The following is a 23,243-nucleotide window of genomic DNA, read 5'->3' on the forward strand; positions in this document are numbered from 1 at the left end:
TAGATTTTTGCCAGCTATATCAATTTATTTTTTAAAGTATCACAAAAAAATGTCATGTAAAGTTAGCGAAAGAAAAACACTGAGTTAGCAGACTTTTAAATTATACAAAGCTGTAGTAGCATGTGTATACTCATGGGAAAGGACACTCTCACATAAGACAGATTATGGTACTTGTAATGCTAATTTGCACATGGGATGGACATCACACACACACAAAAATTAATGTGGCCCCAGTGTCCCAGAGAATACATCGAAGGTGCTGTGAGCCGGCTGCTCCGCTTGCAGTTTTTATCACTTCTGAATTGCATTTTAATAGTACATTTTTCTTTTGTTCAGACATGAAAGAAAATTGGCTTTCTCAGGGGACTGGATAGCTGTGAAGACAAGACTAGCAGTTTAGGGATTTGCCCATATATGCATAGAATTTAGTTGAGGCATAGCATTCATAATTCAATATGAATACTACGTCTTTAAAATTTATACACAAAATAGCAAAAAATAATTCTTGAGGAAAGTAGAGGATAAAGTAATTATAGTTTTCCTTATAACATTTCCTACACAGACATTTTGATTTTACTGTGGATCAGTTAATCTTTGTCTTTTTGGCAAAAAAATAATCAGAATAATCTATGTTCTACCATGATTCCAAGCAAAAAAAATACATATTGTAACACTTTAAAATACACCTAACAGTATATTCTACATGTAGTTTAACACAAATGGGATCTTCTGCATATCTCCTCTAAGATCATTATGTGCCATACAGCCTGAAATGTATGTCTATGGCTGAGTAAAAAAAATTAAATCAACTATGAATTTTTGAGGAAAATTGAACAATAAAGAATATTAAAATTGAAATGAAAGAACATTATATTATTATACCCTATTATATTTTTAAAGTAGTCTAAAGTAGAAATTTTCTTTTTCCTTCTGTCTATAGTTCTGCTGTCAGAGCCAAGGGGGCAGATCCTTATAGTGGTAACAGTCTAACTAGAAGAAAGGATCACATGTTTGCAAATTCAATGTCTGTTTATAGCAAGTAACAATTTTCATTACTCTATGTGAATAAGTAATTAAAAAACACAAAAATTGTTTTAATGTTCAAGTAGGGTAACCAAATTAATGGGAGTCATACAAAAGACATTATACATCCACAACCAGTAACAACAGTAAAAAGCAATAGCACTGCAAAACACTTCAGTGATGGTATTGTGTTCTGTAGCTCTATATATACACCTGACACAGCTTTTCCCCAAATTAATGACAGTATGTGCTCTGAATGTGACAGAAGAGAGTGATGGAAGGAGAAGAAAATTAAATCCAGACAGTGGTATGATGCCATTATCAGCTGCACAACTTTAGACCTCAATAGCTTCCCCCCCCCCCCCCCCCAAAAAGCTCACTCACAGGATTCTTACATCTGGATTTCAGCTTTTTCTTATGATGTAAGTATAAATTCACAAATTCTTGAAGGTTTTCAGTAAATATGACAGAGACAGAAGTAGCAGGATCAAAGAAGAATTAAATTCCATATTGGTGTTATATCGTGCCATAAAACATAATCAGTATAAACTGAGCCTTTCAAAAAGTTGATGATTAAATGGGAGGTGAACTTGCCCTAAAGAAATAAATTTCAAAATGAAAAATTATTTCATTTCACCCACCACAAAAGCTTAAATGAGAGATATGCCAAAGAATACATTCAAGACAGGGGACAGGGGGAAAGAGTTGGAACCAAAAAATGAGAAACTATCTCAGGTTCTACAAATAGCAGTACTACATGCACATAAACAAGCCGAGGGAGGACCAGGACCAAAGCTGGCAATGTCACTGGTACTGAAGGCCAGCTGCACTGCTGCCAGGACCACATTACGTTGAACCTAATTAGCGTAAAAAGACCTAGAAGCCTCGATTTAGTAGCCAGTCCTGGACCTGACAGCTGCTGGTGGCATGTATTTAAATTTTGAAAGATACCCTTGAAATTTGTTGTTAACAAAAATAAAAATAGCTTGCTTTCTTCCTTCACTCATCCTATCCTGCACCTCCCTGCTACTATTAATTTCATCTTTCTAATCCTTTTTTTCCCCAAAAAATTTTTACCTCCTCATGACCTTTCTTCCTGCATTCTTCACCTACCATTTCTTCCCTCTATTCTGACTCTTTTATTGTAATATCTCTCACTATTGCGGCAGGAGAAGGGGGAGGCCTTTTAGACACTAAAAGCTTTCCATTTGGATTATCTGTGATGATAGAAGCAGCAGTAGGTACTGGGCTATGGCTATGTGAGAGGAGAGAGCAGCAGCACAAACAGGAAGGAGGATTTGTCAGGTCCGTTACTTACTGCTGGGAAGCAGCATCCCAATGCTATGTGGTACCCACCAACAGGACACAGTTCAGAGGCATTCACCTTTTCTTGAATTGAAATGGCAGCAAAAACCAAAGCAGTCCTTCAGCAGGTTCTCTGGACCAGCCCAAGAGGCAAAATTCCAGCAGTCTAGCAGTGCAAGCCTGTAATCCTCATACCAGAAATGCTTCAAACTTTACCCAGGCTTCTGAGAATGGCAGTCTATCTACTGCCAGACTGCCATACATGCTGCACTACCAGGGCACAATAAGAAATATTGAGACCAGAGAACTAGAAGGAATATTCTGTTTACGTGGTTTTTCAAGCTTTCATAGTATTTGTATGTACTGTACATTTTTGTAATTTAGAAGTAAAAATACTACCAAAATCTTAACTCTAGATGTGTGATAGTGTTCTTATATTTTTACCTGAAGTGGTTCTATGCAATAACAATTCAATTCCTTGTTGTCTTTATCTAATTCAAATAAAAAAAAAAAATTTATCTCACTTTGAATGAGACCATGAACAATTAACTCCAAACAAGCTATGCTTCCTTTTCAGGAAGCTGTGAGCCTTTTAACTTTTTCTTTTCTTTAAATAAAACATTAAATTAATTTTAAGCTTTCAAACTTGGATAATACCTGAAGTAATTTCTTCATCAAATCCAACAGTGTCTATCTTTTCACTCAGGGAACAAAGGAAGAAGCACAATGGTTTTCCATATCAAAACGACTACAGCAGGACAGCCATTATTTAGTTCATAATGAGTGCATATTAAAATCAAAGTGTAATGTACAAAACTAAAGAGAATCAAAGTGATATTTACAAAACTAAAGAGAGAATGTTTTACTGAACATAGCTAGTCAGATTACGTTTAGAGCCGTGTTTTTGCCATAAGATACTTTTCTTGGGTGCCTTATTACAAATATTTTCTACGGGAATATACTAAATACATACTTTTTCAATAAACTATCAATCACTTTTATCCTAACGTCAGTAAATCTAAGAAGCCTCTGGCTGTTTAACTCCTGTCTGTGATAAAGTAAAGTGGCACAGAGAAGCATAGTCTACTTCTTGTAGGAAGTAAAAGAGATCTCTTCTGCAGCAAATTCCGGAACTTCTTAATTATACACAGACTTATTATCTGCATCCCCAGTGTTATGAAGTACCAGAACTTCATTAGAAAAATTAAGATGGAAAAATGAAGGCGCTACTTTGTAAATTTCCAGTGGAAATTAGCTGGAAGAAGCAGAGGAATACTGGATCAAAAGAGGGTAATCATGCTTAACTGTGCCCTAGAGCACCCGCATGTATAATACGATTTGCACAGTAACTACCTCTCCTATTACTGCTTGTTTGGAGTATTCTGTGTTAATGGGGTTAGCTAATTTAGTATTTTAACTTAAAAAGGCTCTGCTGATTAATAAATGTTGCACACTGTGCTAGTAATTAAAATAAATGGAAGAGTTACAAATAGAAGTTGAATTGTTAAGAAAACATTATCTGAAAATATATGATAATCCCTGTTTATCATAATACAATAACAGTCCAGAAAATATGCAAATTGCTGAAGTTGCAAAGCATATGAAAAACTAAGTATAATTTGAAAAAAGTTCAGATGTGTTTTATTTGTATGACATAAAATCTAGTAGCCATTTTCACTGCAGCTAAGTCAGAAATACAGTAAAGTGATCTTATAGATGTGGAAATTAAAAGATTTTTTTAAAATCTTAAATCTTGAAGTGACTTGCTTTTTAAATTTTATTACCATTAATACCAGGCAGCTCATAACACCGATGCTCTCCAAGTATAGAGCTTATTTAGGCCATTAACTTCTCTGTAAGCGTACCTTCCATGAACAGCACTGCGTAGCACGGAAGCACCTAAACTGGTTCTAAAGGAAAGCATTATCTTGCTGAGATTAAGCCCATGAGGAGCTTGGTGCTGCGATGTTCGCACAGAGTGAGAGGCAGGGTATGCAAACATTGCACTCTGCTGCACACAAGTGAACCAGTGTGTTCAGGACAAGCCTGGCTATCTTCAGTGCAGCACTGAGCACGGACATAGCCAGAAGCTGGGATGCTTTGCCTGATGTCACACCGAAAGACTACAATAAATCAGGAAACCTCAGCCTTATAGTATTGCTGATTTATCCCTATTCTATCACCACATTGCAACTCATTCTGATATACGTTGAGTTTATAAAGATGTTTAATAGTATACTTTGAAGTATGAGGCATATTACGTGAGACAGATTTCAGCAAAGTTAATGAAAATAATTTACATTTTTGTTCTCTGGAAAATCAGACCAGCATGCAGCTGCATGCAACTGAGTAAAGAACTTTTCATGCTTAGTGATCTAAGTCTGTTGGATCCAGCAGTTGGTGTCTCAAAGTAGACACTAGTTTATTAAGTGGCCATCCTGAAGGAGTCCGATTGTCATTCCTATCCAAGTGGAGGGGGAAATCACTTCATTTGGATGAAAAATAGCACAATAAGGCAGTAACAGCTTCAATTGCATGAGAAAAAGAAATCATTCTTATTAGGCTAGATTACACAGTTGCTCTTTCATTGCAAAAATCAGAAATTCTATCAGTTGCTTTAAGCAAGTACAACATTCTTGCTTTCATTTGTGCTGCTTCCACCTGCCTCAAACTCTTACAGCTTTTTCAATTATTTCTGCATTTTATCAGAAGCAAAAACTTTCTCAGAACTTGAAACAATTAGAGAAAACATATAACCACTTTAAAGAATCCTGAGACGAGTGGGAATTCTGAATGTTGTTGGAAATTGCAGGTATACATAGACAATTTTTCTGTCTTTAGAGATATCACACAATACGCACTCTGGAAATATATAGATCAATGTCTCAGTTTGTTATTTTATGCAAACACAAGCTTTCTCAACCAACGCCACACACTTCCGCTGTTCATTCTCTCCTTATTTTCTAAAATAGGAGAATAATCAGCATAGGAAGCACTATCAGGAAGAAATACAGTCCCAAAGTACACAATTACATAGAAAGAGACAGAAATTTGTCAATTCAGAATGGACACTGCTGAGAAAAAACTACTGTAGGATCTGAGTAACCCTTTGCTGACTTCTCCCTGGAGACCGGCATCCCACACAGCAGCTGTAGCATGACTAGTAAGTGTTAGTCCTGATGATGACCTGCAACTCTGTCATCACCTCTTCAAGGTTACAGATGTGACCCTTGCATGGTTGGTTGAATATGAAGCACAAACGGAATGATCACAGCCTGGAAATGTATAACACACTATGCATTTAGCGTGCATGAAGCTGAGAATCATTGGTGTTAGGGCATTGTTTCTTTGCACTAAGGATGGCTCCAAATGTTTCCTTACCCATAAGGTAAATAAAGATCCCTGATCAATTAATATCTGTCAAAGTTGGAGACTCCAAATTCAAACTGTACAAGACCAAAGCTTCACAATTCAGTCACTGAAGAGTGAAATATTTATTACAAGATCTGACCTTCTGAAACTGTTGACACAGTGATGTCTGGGGTAAACCTTGTCAAATTAAAACGGCAATACAGTCATGCCTAGAAATGAAATATATCATCCATCCTCACTTAGAATGCATCAATCAAAACTTATTCAGTGAAATGAACCCTTTAAATGAGAGCTAGAGTGTTAATTTTTACCCCATGTTTTGATTGTTTGTTTGTTTATTTTTTCTTTTTTTAAGTTTCAACAGCAGAAGCTAAAAATAAAAGTAATTTTAAAAAATGGCCCAGATTTGAGATGATATGTGAAAGTTAAGCTGCTTCCCTCTCATCCCAATGTATGAAAGAATACTGAGAGGAATAGAAAGCTGAAGTACCTTTTTACTTGTGACTTAACTCAGTTACGTTTTTGGTATGAAAGGAATAAGAAGTACTATATCTCATTTTTGGCACCAAATGTAAAAAATAACACAACCTAAAAGTGGAAAAGTAGCTGAACCAAGAGATATTTTTCTTGCAAAACTGTTTTTGAGTAGAATTTCCATTTAAAGTCACTGCTAATATTAAATCAAGGAAAATGCAAAGAAAGCAATCCAACAATAAAAACATAAAAGCCAAACTATGCCAATGCACTTGATTCTGGCATTCTAGTCACAGTTCTGAAGCTGACACATGGCAACATGGATCTGATATAAAAGCTTGAAACAGATCAAAGATAGCAAAGCATCATGTCCCAGTGAATCAGTGGATGACAGCCTGCTCATGAGGAAAAGTGATTCCTTTCTGTCCTGAATTCTGGTATTGAAGTGTCAAAGGATTGTCAAGAGCAGTGAATTCAAGGGAAAAGTTGACAAAACATCAATTTTTTTCTTGTTAGCTACAAAGCCAGAGCAGGTGACTTAATAGGCTTTTATTATGATTAGACAAAAGAGTTACATCACGATAAGAAAAAAATTGGAAATATTTTGGCAATAGCCTTAGATCTTTTGGGAAAGAAGCCTTAAATCTTTTGGGATGGATTATGCCTGTATTTGGGATTGTATGGAAAAGAATTGGCCTGTCTAACAATGTTAGAGATGCTATGGCTTAGGAACCCAAACTGCTTCAAAGATGATTACCGTTTTTGCATCACGTTCTAACATGTGCAACATATGCTCCCTTCCTTTCCAAGTGAGCTTTGGTAGTCGACTGGGAGAGAAAGCAAGTCTCATTGGCATGCAACACCATGTTTTCCTCCCATAGTCTGTAAGCTCCCTGAATACGAAGACTGAAACAGTATTTTTTCCTTGGCAAGGTGCATGTGGCAAAACAGAATTTGCACTTGTTTTCTTATTTCCCATTAAGCCCATCTGTTGCATCACATATTACTATTACTACAAGTTCTTCTACAGATTCATAGATATGGATGGCACATGTCACACAATTACAAGATAAGGTCTCTGCCCTGAACAGTTTATAATCTAAAGACACAGAATTCAGAAGTACGTACATAGAATGTCTGCTAGTAAGCTGTCAGGTTTGACATTTTATTTTGTCAGGCATGAAAGGTTTCTGAAAGCAACGGAATAAAGAAAACATTCTCATAACAATATAGGAAAAAACAAAGAACTTACTCATTGTCATGTATACAATTTCTCCATTCCTCCTTTTTCATTTCCTCTCTGGCCTTCTCTAGTGGTGAATTGATTGATGCTGCCACTCGCAAGGTTGGTTCCAAAGGCTTGTAGCGCTGCTGCAATACTTCAGCAGTATCGCGGAAAGGCCCCTGAAAGGTATAGGATAATGTTAGTGTTTTATGGTGGGGTTACAGTTCTTTTCTTTCCTTCTTTTATTCATGACACATCACTGATGAAAGAGGACACGGAATGTCTGGGAAGTGTAGCAAGACTTTTCTTCCAAAATAATTAAAGCAGTTTATTTTTGTAGAGAGTTACGGATAACACAAAGGTTGATAACATGCTCTAAAGCTCCAAAGAGAGAATGAGAAGTGTGCACTCTGGATTTATTTTACTACTAATAAATATTTATTATTTTAAAACAATACATTGTTAGAAATTATTAGGAAAACTTAATTTTCCTTGGAAAAAATACTGGTGAAATGAAATCTGATACACAAGTATTAACTGTATCTAGATTCTGCTTAAGCAGATATCTTAAGTGTTTTCCTTTTCACAGGATAAAAAGTGTTTTACCTTAAAGGACATGCTTTTTTCAATTTAACTGCGAAGCTACCTGGAAGGGAACTTGATACATGACTTAAGACCCAATTCTTCTGATACAATTCAAACTAATGACTTCAATAATAAAGGCATATAGTCGATTTTCAAAATGTCTAATTCCACATTAAATTCCTTATTCTTAACAGAAAAACGAAAGCTCATAATTCTTTCACAAGTCTCTCTCTATACACGCATATATATCTTTTTTTCAGAGTGTGTTGTTTAATAGCTGATCACATCAGCATCTAACATTTAACAACACAGAGAAACAGCAGCAGGAAATCCTTTCAAAGTGACATATCCTATGACTTGCTATTAGTACTAATCAGTAAAAACTTACCTGTAGTATAATTAGTGACATATTATGCTCAGGACAGTTTAGTGGCAGCTCTGGATTTAGAAGTGTCGCTAAGTATTTTTTAATTTTATTTTCATTGTTGTTGATCCTGCAATGAACTAGTGAAACCTTCTGAAACTATGGACAGACAAAGAATCCTAATCACAGCCTCTATTCTTAAAGATATCCTTCTTTAAATAGGTTATCACTAACAAGTCACAGCTGGAGTTACTGCAAGCACTGAGTGAAGACTGTGGGGCTAATAAAAAGAAATGATTCACGCCTCATTTATGTTCACTTATGTTTTACATTAATAGAAACCAATAATAGGAACCAGTTACCATAAAAGTCATGGACCGTAAATAACACAAATGGCAAATAAGTATCATCTAGTACTTTTCACAGCTGGACAGGAGGATTGCTATATTTGAAAGTAGTTAATGGATTTTTATCGGAACTTTACTTTTTAAAGGCACAGCACCATGATTTGGAGATCTTTTTAAAGATCCTAGAAAGCAAGTGAGCTTAATTACACTTCTTGTAGGTATTTTCTTGCTTCTATGTTCTAAGTCTGCATAAAAAACCAATATTTTAATTTAATATGATCACAGTAAGTCTTTAAAAAAAGAATTAAAAGTGTTATCGCCTGTGAGAGAATAATTGATACTAGGACAGGTCATTAAAACTAGTAAGCAATGTTCTAGTAATACATAATGTGATTATCAAGTTAGAAAGAAAGTTTAAAATTTGCAATAAAAATTAATACTCTGTATTGCAAGATGTTTGCATGAAGTGGATATACAGAACAAAGAAGAAAGAAATGTACTATTGTCAAATCATAGCAAGATAAATATGTTTGCTTTTAGAAAACAGTCTTTCAGAATATTTCTTCTTCATTGTAAAATATTGACTCATATTCCATCAGGGTAGGGGCCAAATCAGATATCCAAGCAAGGATATTTCTCCAACTTTAATTTCCAAGACCTTCTAACTCTTTCTCAATCCATAGTTCAAAAGAAATTAACAGAGTCCAACTAGTAATGGAAGGAGGGGGGTAACAGTGTAACTAAGCAAAGGTCTCTCAAACAAGGCTGTGTCATCACTAATGAAAGTGGCACATACACTTTATAATATTAAGATAATTCTAAACATTCCCAGCAGATTTTTCCATCCCTGTGGATCATGTATTTGAAGAAACTTACCTAGCAATAGCTACCTAAGAAGTATATCTAAGATGACAAGACCTCTAAAAAACCCATTTACCTAGCAGAGCATTGGACTAGATGATCTCTAGAGATCCCTTCCAATCCCTAACATTCTGTGATTCTGTGATTTCCATCTTACAACATTAACTTTGAGATTTGTGGAATCTGAGGTAGAACGGTGCTTACAAATCTTTTCAAATTGGGAGTGCCTGCAAGCATTTTGGGCATCCTGCTTCAAAATGGAAATCTTCCTGGGGAGGTCAGGCTAGGAAAGGAAGGGAGGGAATCAATCAACAGCTTTTCATCCTGAAAGCAAATCACACAACTCTGTCTTCTATGTTGGGAATTTATACTGAGTAGCATAAATCTTCTCACCACTGCCTGGTCTGCCAAATAAAGGTTATCAGATCGGCATTCTTACTACTTTACCATAAAATCAGAAACTTGCGATAAAAATTATGATCAACATGAAATCAAATGTGCTTCACCACCCCCATTCCAGGAGAGCTAACGGCATGCAAAAAGTTCCTTAAAAATGGCAATGTGCTTTCTTTTATTAATGCCTTTTAATGAACAGATGACTAATTTTAGCATTATCTATGTTTCCATCAAATAGTAATTCTAGTTAACTCAGTAATAAAAATGATAGATCTAATTGATGTATAAGTATCATTAAAACTTTTCTTATAAATACACTGTCTTACACACACAGAGCTTGCCTATAAATTGCTAAATACCCATTTCCCTAAGAGAAAGCTGATAGATAGCTAATTTTTGTTCTTTTAAACATTTATAATGACATTACCATATAAAATATCCAACTTTGTGTGCAATACAAATTTTATATAACTGAAAGAACAGTGAAGTAACAAATGACTCACAGTGGGCCATATAAATATTAGAAAAAAAAGCTTGGTGCCAAAAAGTGTTACCACAGAGAACTAGGACACAAGTATATCTAATAATTAAATTCCTTATTGTCACACCAGAAAACTTTTAGGATGATGCGTTCTGATGGGTTTTCATTTCCAGCTGTTTCATCAGCTCAAACCAGTGTCCTTTTCTTAGACATACAACCCTAAATTGTCAAAGTGTTGTGCAGGGATTTAGCCGTGTGACTCCCATTAACATCAATAAGAGTCGCGCAGCTAAATCCACGCGCTGTGCTTTGAAAATTTACCCCACAGTGTACATCCCAGGGTACTGAAAGGATTAAAGTATTATATAGTAAATTCCCTCTTTGAGGTGCAGAAAATAAACTGAACTCTTCTGGTTTGTTCTAAAAGGCTATCTGTGCACAACTGCTGTGTGTGCGTCTGAACTTCGAAAGGTCTATAAAATATTAGAAATCCAAACAGAAGCTTGTAAAATACTTTGTATACAGCAAAGAGATTTTACAAGAGCAACTTAACAACAGAAAACCTCTGAGTTCCCTCTTTATTTAAAAGCATGGCTCCTACACCACATCCACTATGCAAAATCTTTCCCTCTGTCCTGAGAGACAGTGCATTCAGACACATCCCACTGAAGGACCATCATGGCCCCTTTGGTCCCAGAAGGTAAAGCTATAATGTCATATTTATCTCAACGCCAAACTCCCTGATCACCCAAACTGTTTGTTGACTCACACTTTGTCTCGATATTAATGTGAGTCAACGAGTTCATTCAATGAGAAAGCTCAAGCAGTCACAGTAGGGAGAACACAAGGAGGGAAGGACAAAGGTGGAGAATTGCCCCGAAGCTGATTCTTACTGTTATAAGCAGTGTGGATCTCTGTGTGGCTCACCTCTACTTCTACAGAGGTATTCTGGCAGGCCTGCATGTTCGCCTCGTGTTCTAACCCAATTGCCTTTACCTTCATGTCCCACCACTGATACAGACAAGTCAGTCCTGACGTAAAGATGAGAAAAGCCTGTTCTGTGTGGAATAGCCAGTACACCCACGGCTGTCCCCACTGAAGAACAATTTGGATGCAATCAATAAACCACAGGCAAATTGTGGCAAATGGCATATGTACACATAGTTTGAAGCCAGCAGTAGTTCAGACCTAAGACTGTGTTCAGATCACCTCTGCCAAGGGCTGTAATAATATACTGAAAATAACCATATTGATTCAGAGGAGTAAAATACTGATAAAGATATATTATACATTGCTTATTGCTCATTATTGTTGTTTAATTTCTCTAGCTAAATGATAGCTTCTATAAAAGTTACTGAGAGGGACTCATTCAGAAGCATTGTCTTTCCAAGCTAAATATGGAAGACAAAATTTAAATATAGGACAGATAAAAAAAAAAGTGTAAGAGGTTCTGAAGACATTGTGGTCATTCAAAGTCAAACTGGCACTGAAAGTGTATGTGTGAGGCAAGTAGGAGGTTCAGTAGATTGGGCAAACTGAAAAATTCTTCAGAATAGAGGGAAAGACAGAATACTTCTATCCCAAAAAGTACCTGTACCAGGCATTTACTGGCAAAAGCTACATATCATTGTACTATCATTCAGTGAGGAACATAAAGGTCTCAAAAGGCTATCTGCTGTGTATATTGGGCACATTTCCAGTAGGTTTTGATAATAAGGTGGCAAAAACTGTTTTGCCATCTTGTGGGATGTTTAGTCTGATGCATTATCTCAGAGATCTTCATTAACTTATGGAATAGAAAAAAAAGCTATCTGCAACATATCTTGACATCAACTAAAGTTAAAATTGACACCATGACAGTTAAGAATGGAAGCCGGGCAACTTGTCTGTGATGCAGAACAAAATGTAGAATTTTTTGTAATTAAAGCTGACATGCAGCTAGTGGACACAAAAAAGCAGGAACTGTTCTATACTGAGAGGATGTCTCTTGGCCTTCATATGGAAAACAATTCCAAAAAGAGGAAAAAGTTATCACAATTTGGTTAATGTGTCCCATTACCTTTAATTTCTCATATTTTTTATTGATTTAAAATTGGAAATTAAGTATTCTACCTCTAATGAATCATAATATTGATATTCAATTATATCAGGTCTTCCCTTTGAAATATCAGAAATGATATTTTTTTCCCCAAAGAACACAAGTAAAGTCTAAAGAATCATATTTCCCTGTTTTTACATACCACCTATGTTTCTTTTTCTTTAGGACAAACCTGTTTCAAAGACTTTATATCCTGATCACAAGCACTAGATCTATATATAAAAACCAAATCCACAAACGAGATTTTTGGACTCGATGATCCAACTCAAGATATTTGATGATAATCTCTGACAAAAGAGACAAACAAAAGCTGCCTCAGAGACACTAACAAATGTTACCTGAGGTTTCCGTCTGCCAATAGGTGGTAGTGGCTGTGCTGTGGAGAAAGTCGGAGGCCTTTTACAAGTTGGCCAGTCATAGAGCTCATAGGCGAAGGGACTCTTCATTTGCTGCTGTCTGTGGCTCAATGGCTTTGACTTCCGTAGAAGCAGTTCCATTGGATCTGGGGATTTTCTGAGCGGTGAATTGTAGATACCTGCAATCTAAGCAGAAGATGGAGTTATCTTTGACTTCAACTAACTTAGAACTCATTCCTGCATTTATTTTATAAATCAAATCAATTAAAAAAGCCCCTACATAACAAACAGTTCTACACGAAGTCTCTGACGACTACTACATGGGATAGATCTATAGTTTAAATGCATCTCTTAGCATTGCATTACAGTTACAAAAGGGTTTAAATAGGATAATGTAATGTATAATCTGAGTTTCAGCCCTTCAAATGGGGGTAACTTTAATTTTATGGAAGGAAGAGCTTCCTGTATCTCAAACCCATGTTTTCATTCAGTCACATTTAGTCTTCCACTTTCCAAAACAGTAGTCAAAGAAACATGCCAGTTTTCCCTTAAAAAATAATCAAATGTGTACAAATTTGCATAAAGTTTAAAGGCAAAGTATTATAGTTGTTTTGAAATTTAAAGTTTAAATTAGATTCCAATTTAAATTCCTGTACGAAATAGGAACAAAAATATATCACCTCTTATTTCCAAACACATATTTAAAGAGCAAAATAAATATGCAAGGGAATATAACTCTTGTCCCTTTAAACTCTGTGCTAGCTAATTCACAATGAGGACTAAGGCAGTGGCAACCGCAGAATTTTTAAAAGTAAAGCTGAGTGATTAATTAAGGGGAAATACAAGAAAAATTATGGAATACGAAAAACCAGTAATTGTTTTTTTCCGACAAAATGTTTGTATTAAATTCCTTCCACTAGTCAAATGTATTTAGTTTTAATAGCATAAAACTTGTGAAAAACAAGAATTTAGAATAAAATTTTCTGAATTTTTAATTCAACTGAAAGATTCATTCTTCACTGAATTTGATATTTTATTTTTTCAAGATACATCATTAATTGCATCACTAGTGTGATCTAATAAAACAATTACTAATATAAAGTATACATTTCAGATTCTGAACTAGTAATCTATGTCATTAACATTCTGTGAATATCTGGGAAGTCAAAATTATGTGACAGCCTGTTCCCAAATCATTCCTATAAATGTAGGGATTTTATCAGTTGTATATAAACAATTCTCAAATAGACATATGTGAGTTTACTGAACTAATTATAAACTGTTAAACATGAGAATTCCTATACTGTATTGAAGAAAGCCACTAAATCTCCTATAAAATGATGACATATGCTCAAAATACACCTGATGAAAATTAATTTAAAGATACTGAATTGCTTTAAGGATAATTATATATCCCACAACAGTCTACTCAGAGTATTCTTAAGACCTTTAAAGTAGATTTGCTCAGTTAAAATATATTGTTCTTTGCTTTTATTATAATTTTAATTGTTAAAAATTATTGACACAAAATAGTAGGAAAAGAAATCAGTTTCCTGATGTCAGAAAGATAAAGAAAAGAGAAAATGTTTAAAATCTCCATTGGAACACTACTGAGGACCCACGAGAAAACTAAGTAGAGCATCAGCCTCCTCATAAAGTATTAATCTCTTGGGGCTGGTAGGATTGAACACTCCCCAATTAGCTCTAATGCATTTTTCATTAACGTATCCTACTGGGAAGTTCCAATTTCTTGTGTCAAAACAGTTAAATAAGGCCCATATAAAACTTATTGTTTAATGGACAAAAATATTCAGAGATGGTAGCTTATTCAAAATATTGTTGGGCTATTCAAAATTCTACTATACATATTCTTCAATTCTGTAAGTGATCTGGCCCTAAGGACAATTTATTTTGGAACTCTGTTATATGTTCCCCTCTTAGTGCAAATCCTATAAACTATCCACTACACTATCAGTCTAAATGTGTAATGGGAAAGAAGACTTGAATAGAGATAAATGGTAGAAACATATGTATGCCAAACAACCACTGGTTGTGCCTTCAGCTCTTCAGGATGCCAGACTGAAATAGCAGGGATCCATGCTTCAAATAGCAGGCAAGTAGAACCACTGGAGTGAATGCAACATTGCAGGTCCATATGTATGATCTGTAAAATCCAGCTGCATCTTAAAAGTTTGGTTCTTCAAGTCTGGCTCTTACTCACATAAACAGTTCATGAAGTTACAGATTCTCCTGATGCTGTTATTATTTTTGTAATATTTCAGATATTGTCCTATGGCAATGTTCTTATCAGCCCAGTATGTTTTTACTTGTGAACACCTCTAAGCGCTACATAAACAAAAGTTCCATATGTTGTCTTCAGCTTTATTGCACTGTTCCACGATTATTGAATGCATTTACACTATATACTTGTTACACAAGTTCTCTCAAACATAAAAAAGTTAAGGTCTTCCACACAAATTAGACGGCATGTGGGAGACATACTAACCAACTCTATGCTGTGGTCATTATGGCTTGTCATGCATTAGTCCTACCATAGCCATTGGATCTGCCTACCTTCTGATCAACGAATTTTTGCCTTCGCTCTTGATGACAGCAAAATAGAAAGGTGATTGCCTGTGACTACCTTTTTTTTTTCACATTTCAATGAACTGTTCATTGTATCATTACTTCACCTTTCCACCCACTCCTATGCCATTTATGTTCAGCTGTTGAATCCTGCCTAACGTGGAGACTCTGTGTTCTAGCCATGCCATGCATCTGCTGAGGTTGCCAGCTAGTGGGAGAGATACTGCTCTCTCATGGTACAGCTGTGAAACACGTATTTTATAGAAAACTACAATGTTGCTGAAAATGTAAACATTTTCAAGAAGAAAAACATCTCCATGTGCACCACTGAGAATCAGGATGATCTAGAATAAACCACTATGGCATAGAAATGACTCTCTGATGTTGCTACTGATCTGTTGATCAGTAGCAAATCCAGATCAGGGCTACATACACCCAAAATTTACACCCCTTAAAAAAATTTACACCCCTTAAAAGCCTTTTATTTAAAAAAGAAAACTCAAAGAAAAGCGGAAGAGGAAATTGGGTAGGAAATTTTAACCAAAAAAAAAAATTATTTCAATGTATATAGCACAAATTTGGGTTTTGGTTTTTGTTTCCCCAAAGTGGGAAGATACAACATCTTAAATAATGTAAACATCTTTCCTCTGAAGAAATACAGGCCATGATTTTAAAGTAATGTGCTGTCTGGACAAACACACAAGCATAAATACAGGCTGGGCAGAGAATGGATTGAGAGCAGCTCTGAGGAGGTGCTCGTTGATGAGAAACTCAACATGACTTGACAAAGTGCAGTTGCAGCCCAGAAACCCAACTGCATCCTGGGCTGCATCAAAAGAAGCGTGGCCAGCCGGTTGAGGGAAAGGATTCTCCCCTTTTACTCGGCTCTAGTGAGACCCCACCTGGAGTACTGCATCCAGCTCTGGGGCCCCCAACATCAGAAGGATATGGGCCTGTTGGAGCGAGTCCAGCAGAGGGCCATGAAGATGATGCGAGGGCTGGAGCACCTCTACTATGAAGACAGGCTGAGAGAGTTGGGGTTGTTCAGCCTCAAGAAGAGAAGGCTCCAGGGAGACCTTATAGCAGCCTTCCAGTACTAAAATGGGACCTACAGGAAAGATCTTTATCACAAATTGTGATCTCTTTATAAATAATAAATAAAATATAAAAATAAAATAAATAAATAAATAAAATAATAAATAATAAAGAATTGTAGCAATAGGATGAGGGGCAGTGGTTTTAAACTAAAAGAGGGTAGATTTAGATTAGATTTTAGGAAGAATTTCTTTACTCTGAGGGTGGTGAAACACTGGAACAGGTTGCTCAGAGAACGTGTGGGTGCCCCATCCCTGGAAGTGTTCAAGGCCAGGCTGGATGGGGCTTTGAGCAGCCTGGTCTAGTGGGAGGTGTCTCTGACCATGTCAGGGGGGTTGGAACTAGGTGGTCTTTAAGGTCCCTTCCAACCCAAACCGTTCTATGATTCTATGACTCAAAGAAATAGTATTGCTTCTGTTAGTCATACGCGTGTATATATATATATATATATATGCAAGTATAAATGTCTCCATGAATACAATGTCTTTCTGAACCTGCATTTTGCCACCTATATTGAGATACTATGTATATTCTACTTGACACTTGTTTGTTTAAATGTTTGGCAGTAGAAAAAACTCTAGTTAATAAAGGGTTCAAATACTGTGAAATGCTGCTGAATATCTCGAGGTGCACGAATAGGATTGGCTTTTAGCACTTTTAATGACACCAAAATTAGCTATAATAGGTGTGGGAATACATTGAGGCAGTGTCTTTTGAATTATTATTGCTGAAATAGTGTATTAACAAAGAGCCATCTTTTGTTGTTCTTTTTTTTACCTATTATCAGGTTAAACATACAGAGAGTGTACGAAATTTTTTGTAAGATCTGGGTCAAAATTGATTATGAAGTGCATTTTTAAATAAGCAATCCTTGTTAATTACTTTACATTTTAATTATATATGTTCAAGTATTCAAACAGACAGATAGCACAGCGATTGGCAGAGTTAGTATCTAGATAGATAAAATTAATACTACTTTACTCTCAATTCCCCAAGGTTTCTGGTAAGGTTTTAGGCCTAGATTTAAAATTGCCAAAATTTGGTAGGACAGAAAAGGGGATGACTTTGATTCTACTTTCTAGTTCAGACCACTGTTTGGCAAAATTGCTTCCATTAATTTTTAAATACCTCTGTAAATCAGAGTCTTATTTTTGTAATTTCCTGCACATGTGCTGTGCATGATGGATGCCCTATTTACTCCATCCTCTGCAGGGAGCTGGCAGTCTGCAGAAATTTAAGAATCTGGAGGATCAAAGCCTTTGGTACTTAATAAATTTGCATATCTTCTTTAGACCAGTACAATGTGTTAAAAGCGTTACTTCATCTTTTCCCTACTTACAATATTCTCTCAACTGCAAAGCCATTGTAGATAATACTGCTTTTTCGATGGTGGAAGAGTATCTGTCTTGAGATATTACCTCATACTTTGATTTCAATATTTTCCACACCTTTAGTCTGTAAGAAAATATGTTACCCTCCAAAATATTATGATAGGTTACAAAAAGTACCTCTTGTCTGCAGGGAGAATGACACATTTTTCTGTACCCATGTTCTTCACAACTAAGAAGGGGCTCTGTCAAAGCCAGCTTTCTGGGACTTCATTTCCAGGAACAATTTTCTAAAGTGACAAACACTATGGGGAAATCTGTGCTAACTGTTAAAAAACCTACAACTGAGTTATTTGCAGTACTGTCATGCTAACTTCCACCTCAATAAGACCAAAGAAATCTCAGGAGGGGACTCTGCTAATAGCTTCTCACTGACCTCCTTCCATCAGGCCCTTCTGGTGAATGGTGGCCCAGTGGTGAATATGGCAAATGAGGTGTGAAAGCACAGATATTATTTTTTTTTAAGACTATGGTTCTGACTCGTCAGGGAAAATAAAAAAAAAAAAAAAAAAAGAGAAATGAGTTATACAATAGATATATTTTCCCCTAGAATTCTCTGCCTCAGACCTTCCATCATGGAAACCCAAGCATGACCTGGAATATTAATTGTGTCAGGTCAAGCATACTGGCAAATGTACCATTTGTTACCCAGTCATCCTTAGCATTACATTAATATTTTGAATCATTTTGCATTTCTAACACTCTATCATTTAGTTTCCTCCCAATCATTTTCTTATCTTTATAATTAATGGTGGCATATAAAGAAAGAAAAAAAAATCATAAGAAAACAAATATTAATTTAATGAGCATTAGCAAAGAAAATATTTGTGGGTTTGTTTTTTTTTTAATATTCAGTATTACTTCTAACTCCAATCCTATATTTAGCCTATGCTGTAGAATATCCATTTTTGTCTTTTCCCGTTTATCATTTCTATATGGAGAGAAAAACTTAACTGGTTTTTTTTTTCCCAGAATACAACAAAGAAATTATTAAGGAGCTTGCCTTGAAAGCTAAAATATGAAGGAAGAGAGCAGAAAAAGAAACAGAAAGAGGGAAGGAAGAAAGGAAAGAAAAATGTGCAGGTAGAAAGAGAAAGACAAGGCTGTGTTGATTACGCTGGTAGTTCCTCAGAAAAGATCGGTGATCCCAAGTGGTATAATAAAACGTGAACAGTTTTAGATGCTGGAATTTTTATTTATGAATGAGTTAGATCTTATTCTTCTTTCTTATTTATTAACTGAGCTTTTAAAGTCTACATATAAATTTCCAAACAAAATATGTCCTAATAAATACAGTGCAGGTACTGCACTTTAAATAATTACACATATGCAAAATTAAAAATCAATGAAGTTAAGCTGAAGATAAAATGTAAGCATGAAGTCAACAGAAAGCATATCCTCAGATCTTTAAAATAATTTTTACTGTAATTTAACTAAAAATAATAAAGGTATGCTGTATTTCAATTACTTCTCCATATCAACTCTGAAAGTCTGAAATTATCAATATATATCATGAATATAAATGTTTCATTTAACAGTAATCAAATCTTGACAAAAATAGCTTTGAAGGAGGAAGACTTTGCAAGTGATTGTCACAGTAAGAACCTAAATAAAGTCCTACTTTCTCTTTCTGGTCTTTTAATGAGGAGTTAAACAAGAAGGAAAAGACTTCAACAAAATAGGGACTTAACTTGAAAATCCTTTTTTGCTCCATTGTAATTTGTAAAAAACTAAGCAAGCTGAGAGGAGAGGTAAGAGAGCTTTAAAAGCCATAAAAGTAAAAGCATGAAGGAGAGCTGTGAATGAAATATTTGCTAGAGATGGGATTGCTGAATCAACACTGACCAGTGCACTTCATCATAATTATCAGGACATACTACTGCCAAGGGATTTATAAAAATCCCACTCAGCAAATAATTGCCCTGCTGTTAGGAGATAGTCGGAGTGTTAACACACTGTCACAGTCCAGAGTTTAGTAAGATATTCAACATTCAATTACTCTTGCTGAGAACTAAAAGGAAACATGATCATTTCTCAGCTACTGCAGTTATGCTTCCACATGAATTCCAGTGAACAATCTTGTTAATCCCCAGATATAGTTTCTCTAGGAGGTAAAAGAAATACCTTAAAACATTAATGATTCACAAGGAAAAAATGTGTTTAAATGATGTTGCAACCATGTCTGTAAAAGATAAGGAATTTAAAACTTCTAAAAAAATAGTTTATTACAGGCTGTCAGAATATTCCATATGTAGTGAAAATAAAAGGATAACATCTTTCATAAGAAATTTTTTGGGGGCCATCTATAAATATTATGTAAATGCTGTTCTAGCAACAAGTATAATAAAAATGTGCCCATCAACTCAAATTTGAAACATCAAAATATTTAAGCCACATCCGAATGTATTCTACTAGGAATAATCTGTGATTTTTAAACTAATATGAACACATTTTTGTATTAACAATTATGAAATAAACAGTAAAGTTTATTCAGATATTGGAAAAATACTAAAGTGTAGTTCACACATTCCAAAATGAGATACAATTTCCTTACCATGGCTGACAATAGGAAAAATTTCACCCAGCTTTATAAATCTACGTTCAGTTCTCACCGAGCTAATGCTACTCCTCAGGCCTGATCCTGTAATCCTTATAAAAATATACTCTCAGAAATTTAATCTAAATAAGAATGGAGAACCTAGTCTATTACTATGCCTAAGGTATTTTAGCTTTTTTTGAGATACAGTTTTCATGCAGAGACTAAAAAATTCATAAATGAATGATGACTAGCGTGTATTCTTTCAAGTGGGATTAATTACCTGTCTTCTGCTTAATATATATTCTGTTTAAACAGAGTAATAGAAGCATTAATTATTGTTATTTTGCCTTCAGATTGTAAAGCTTGGTTCAGTTCTTTTCATCTGTGAAATGTTTGCTTGATATCAAAATAATAGTGCGATGATGTTTTAAATGCACATTTATAAGTAAACCAGGCTGCAATTTTATGGACTATACAATGAGGTGTTAAGGAAACATTCAAGTTCTGTATCCTGGCCACAGACCATAAAAACAGCCTCTAAACCTGCACAGGCACTAAGTTCAATTGCAGGAAACAAAACTGTAATTGAGTCTCCAAAGAGGTACCAACTCCTTGGGTATTTAGGCAACAAGACAAAAGAAAAACAAACTCTTAGTTTAATGCATGGATCATTGCGGCACATCCAAAACACAGCAGCCCAGAAAATGCAGAGGCATCCCAAAAATGTATCCACCTTTCACTGATTCTCTCTCTGATCGAGGCTTACTCTGTCAAATCTAATTCGTACGCGGGCTCTTGATGACATGACTAGATCAGGGATAATAACTTGAATGAGTGAGTGATGGCATGGGAAACAATACTTTTATGATGAAGACACCAAACAGACACACAGCACTCTAAGTTCTACTGACTTCTCATTTGACTGCTAACTGAGTTCAAAACAAGCAGAAAAATACATTTTAACTTGCTTAATAACTTTATTTTAAAAATAGGAATGGAAAATCCATTACTGTTATTTTTTCTTTAAGAAGTGCTGCGGTGAGTATGGGATCATGTACAAATTCTAAGACTGTCTGAAAACCAACCTGTTTCTACAACCACCCTGTATGAATGGGAATTAAAGAGCTTGCTTACTCTGAAGAATAATCTCTGAGGGTGATTTTATTCTTTCATGTCTCAATAACTGCATGTGAACACACAGACAGTTTTTCCTTACTTCACAGGATTATTTTGAGGCTAAAATTATTTATGCTTGTGAGAAGTTTTCAGAGCCTTAGAACACTTATTTAAATGCTTGATATTACTTACATCTTTACAATTAAAATTCCATCTACTGTCATTGTCATAATGGAAAAGATAAGCTTTGTAAGAAAAAAATCAACTCAAAATTCACTCCTTTTCTTACTGGATTGAGAAAATCCTTGTAATGTAATGTAATTATACCATTTAGTATCTTTGAATTTGTAACACCAGAAGTTACCTACAACAATACATCAGAAGACAGGAGAAGCTCTTCTTAACAGATAGAGATGGAAATCATACAGAAATTTCCTTTGTTAATTAAATAATTGCTAAATATAGAGAATTCATTCACTTCTCCAAAAATACATGTATGCAACTAAAAAATGTAACATTTTGTTTCCTTTCATTGTTTCTTATGTCTATTGCATTGTGCTTACATCTGAATCTTCCCTCAGGGACATATATGCTGACAGATTTATTAAACAATTTGCTGTAGTAAACCTATAGGCTTAGACAATGACTAAAACCTTGAAAAGTGGCAGTATATTTAAAAAAGCAGTCTTCAATGAGACCAATTAACAATGAAGTGGATGTTTAATGAATGGTCATAGTATAGTATACAGGAAAGAATAAAGAGGGAAGAGAGCCATGTTAGTCAGATTAGTAAAGGTTGTCAGAAATGTGTAGAAAAGAGTGATGTAATAAGAGAAAAATGAAAAGATGAAAATTTTATTAAAAGATTGTTGAAACAGAAAAAATGGAAGCAAAGAAAACATGCAAAATAAAGGTAAATAAAACAATAGATGGGGGAAGATACACAGTTTTCATCATGTCCATTGCAGGACAGATACAATTCCCAAATTAACAGTATATATTAGATACTAAACAAAAGCATTGAATATTGAATAAACTGTGCAAGTTAATGAAAGAACTTTACCATTATACTATTCATTTGCCTAAGAGCTGAAAAACAAAAGAATCAGTGTGTACATCACTCATCTTGAAGTCTCATTAAAGCAAGGATACCATCAGTGCCACTTCTTAATCAACAGGAAGGTTTGCTGTTGAGAAATGTACGGCATTTTATCTTCATGACTTCTCCCATGCCATTCCTAACCTTCCTCTTCTTATGCATTTATCTCTTATTAAGCATGTACTTATTCTGATATAATAGTTTCAAAAATTACCTGACCAAGACTGTACATCACACCAAATTTGTATAAACACCAGACAGACTACTACGCATCAGCCAAGTTTATCCCAGTAACAATTTCAGAAATGTCAGTGGATTTCCACTCTATATAAGTGTGTGTGAACGTGGCTCTCTGTGTGAGCTATTTATTTTATATCTGTACTACATTGTAATTTCCTTGCAATAGAGATTCTTAAACTTGTGTACCACATAACACACAAAGCCAACATTCAATACATAACTCACTTTTACCAGTTTTCTGACTCTGCAGCAATCCAACCCTTCTGCCACCCCAATTGACAGTATTACACAAA

General features: G+C 35.2%; 1 protein-coding gene across 1 annotated transcript in view; it reads right to left on the reverse strand.

Moving 5' to 3' along the window:
* Positions 1-23,243, reverse strand: part of SPATA17 (spermatogenesis associated 17) — an 86,645-nt gene that overhangs the window by 21,870 nt on the left and 41,532 nt on the right. The window contains exons 7-8 of the mRNA XM_054196585.1: positions 12,870-13,073; positions 7,427-7,578 (exon numbers count right to left, since the gene is read on the reverse strand). Coding sequence (XP_054052560.1) covers positions 7,427-7,578; positions 12,870-13,073 — 356 coding nt within the window. The remainder of the gene's footprint in view (positions 1-7,426; positions 7,579-12,869; positions 13,074-23,243) is intronic.

This window comes from Rissa tridactyla, chromosome 3, assembly GCF_028500815.1.
Source record: "Rissa tridactyla isolate bRisTri1 chromosome 3, bRisTri1.patW.cur.20221130, whole genome shotgun sequence".
Classification (NCBI taxonomy): domain Eukaryota; kingdom Metazoa; phylum Chordata; class Aves; order Charadriiformes; family Laridae; genus Rissa; species Rissa tridactyla.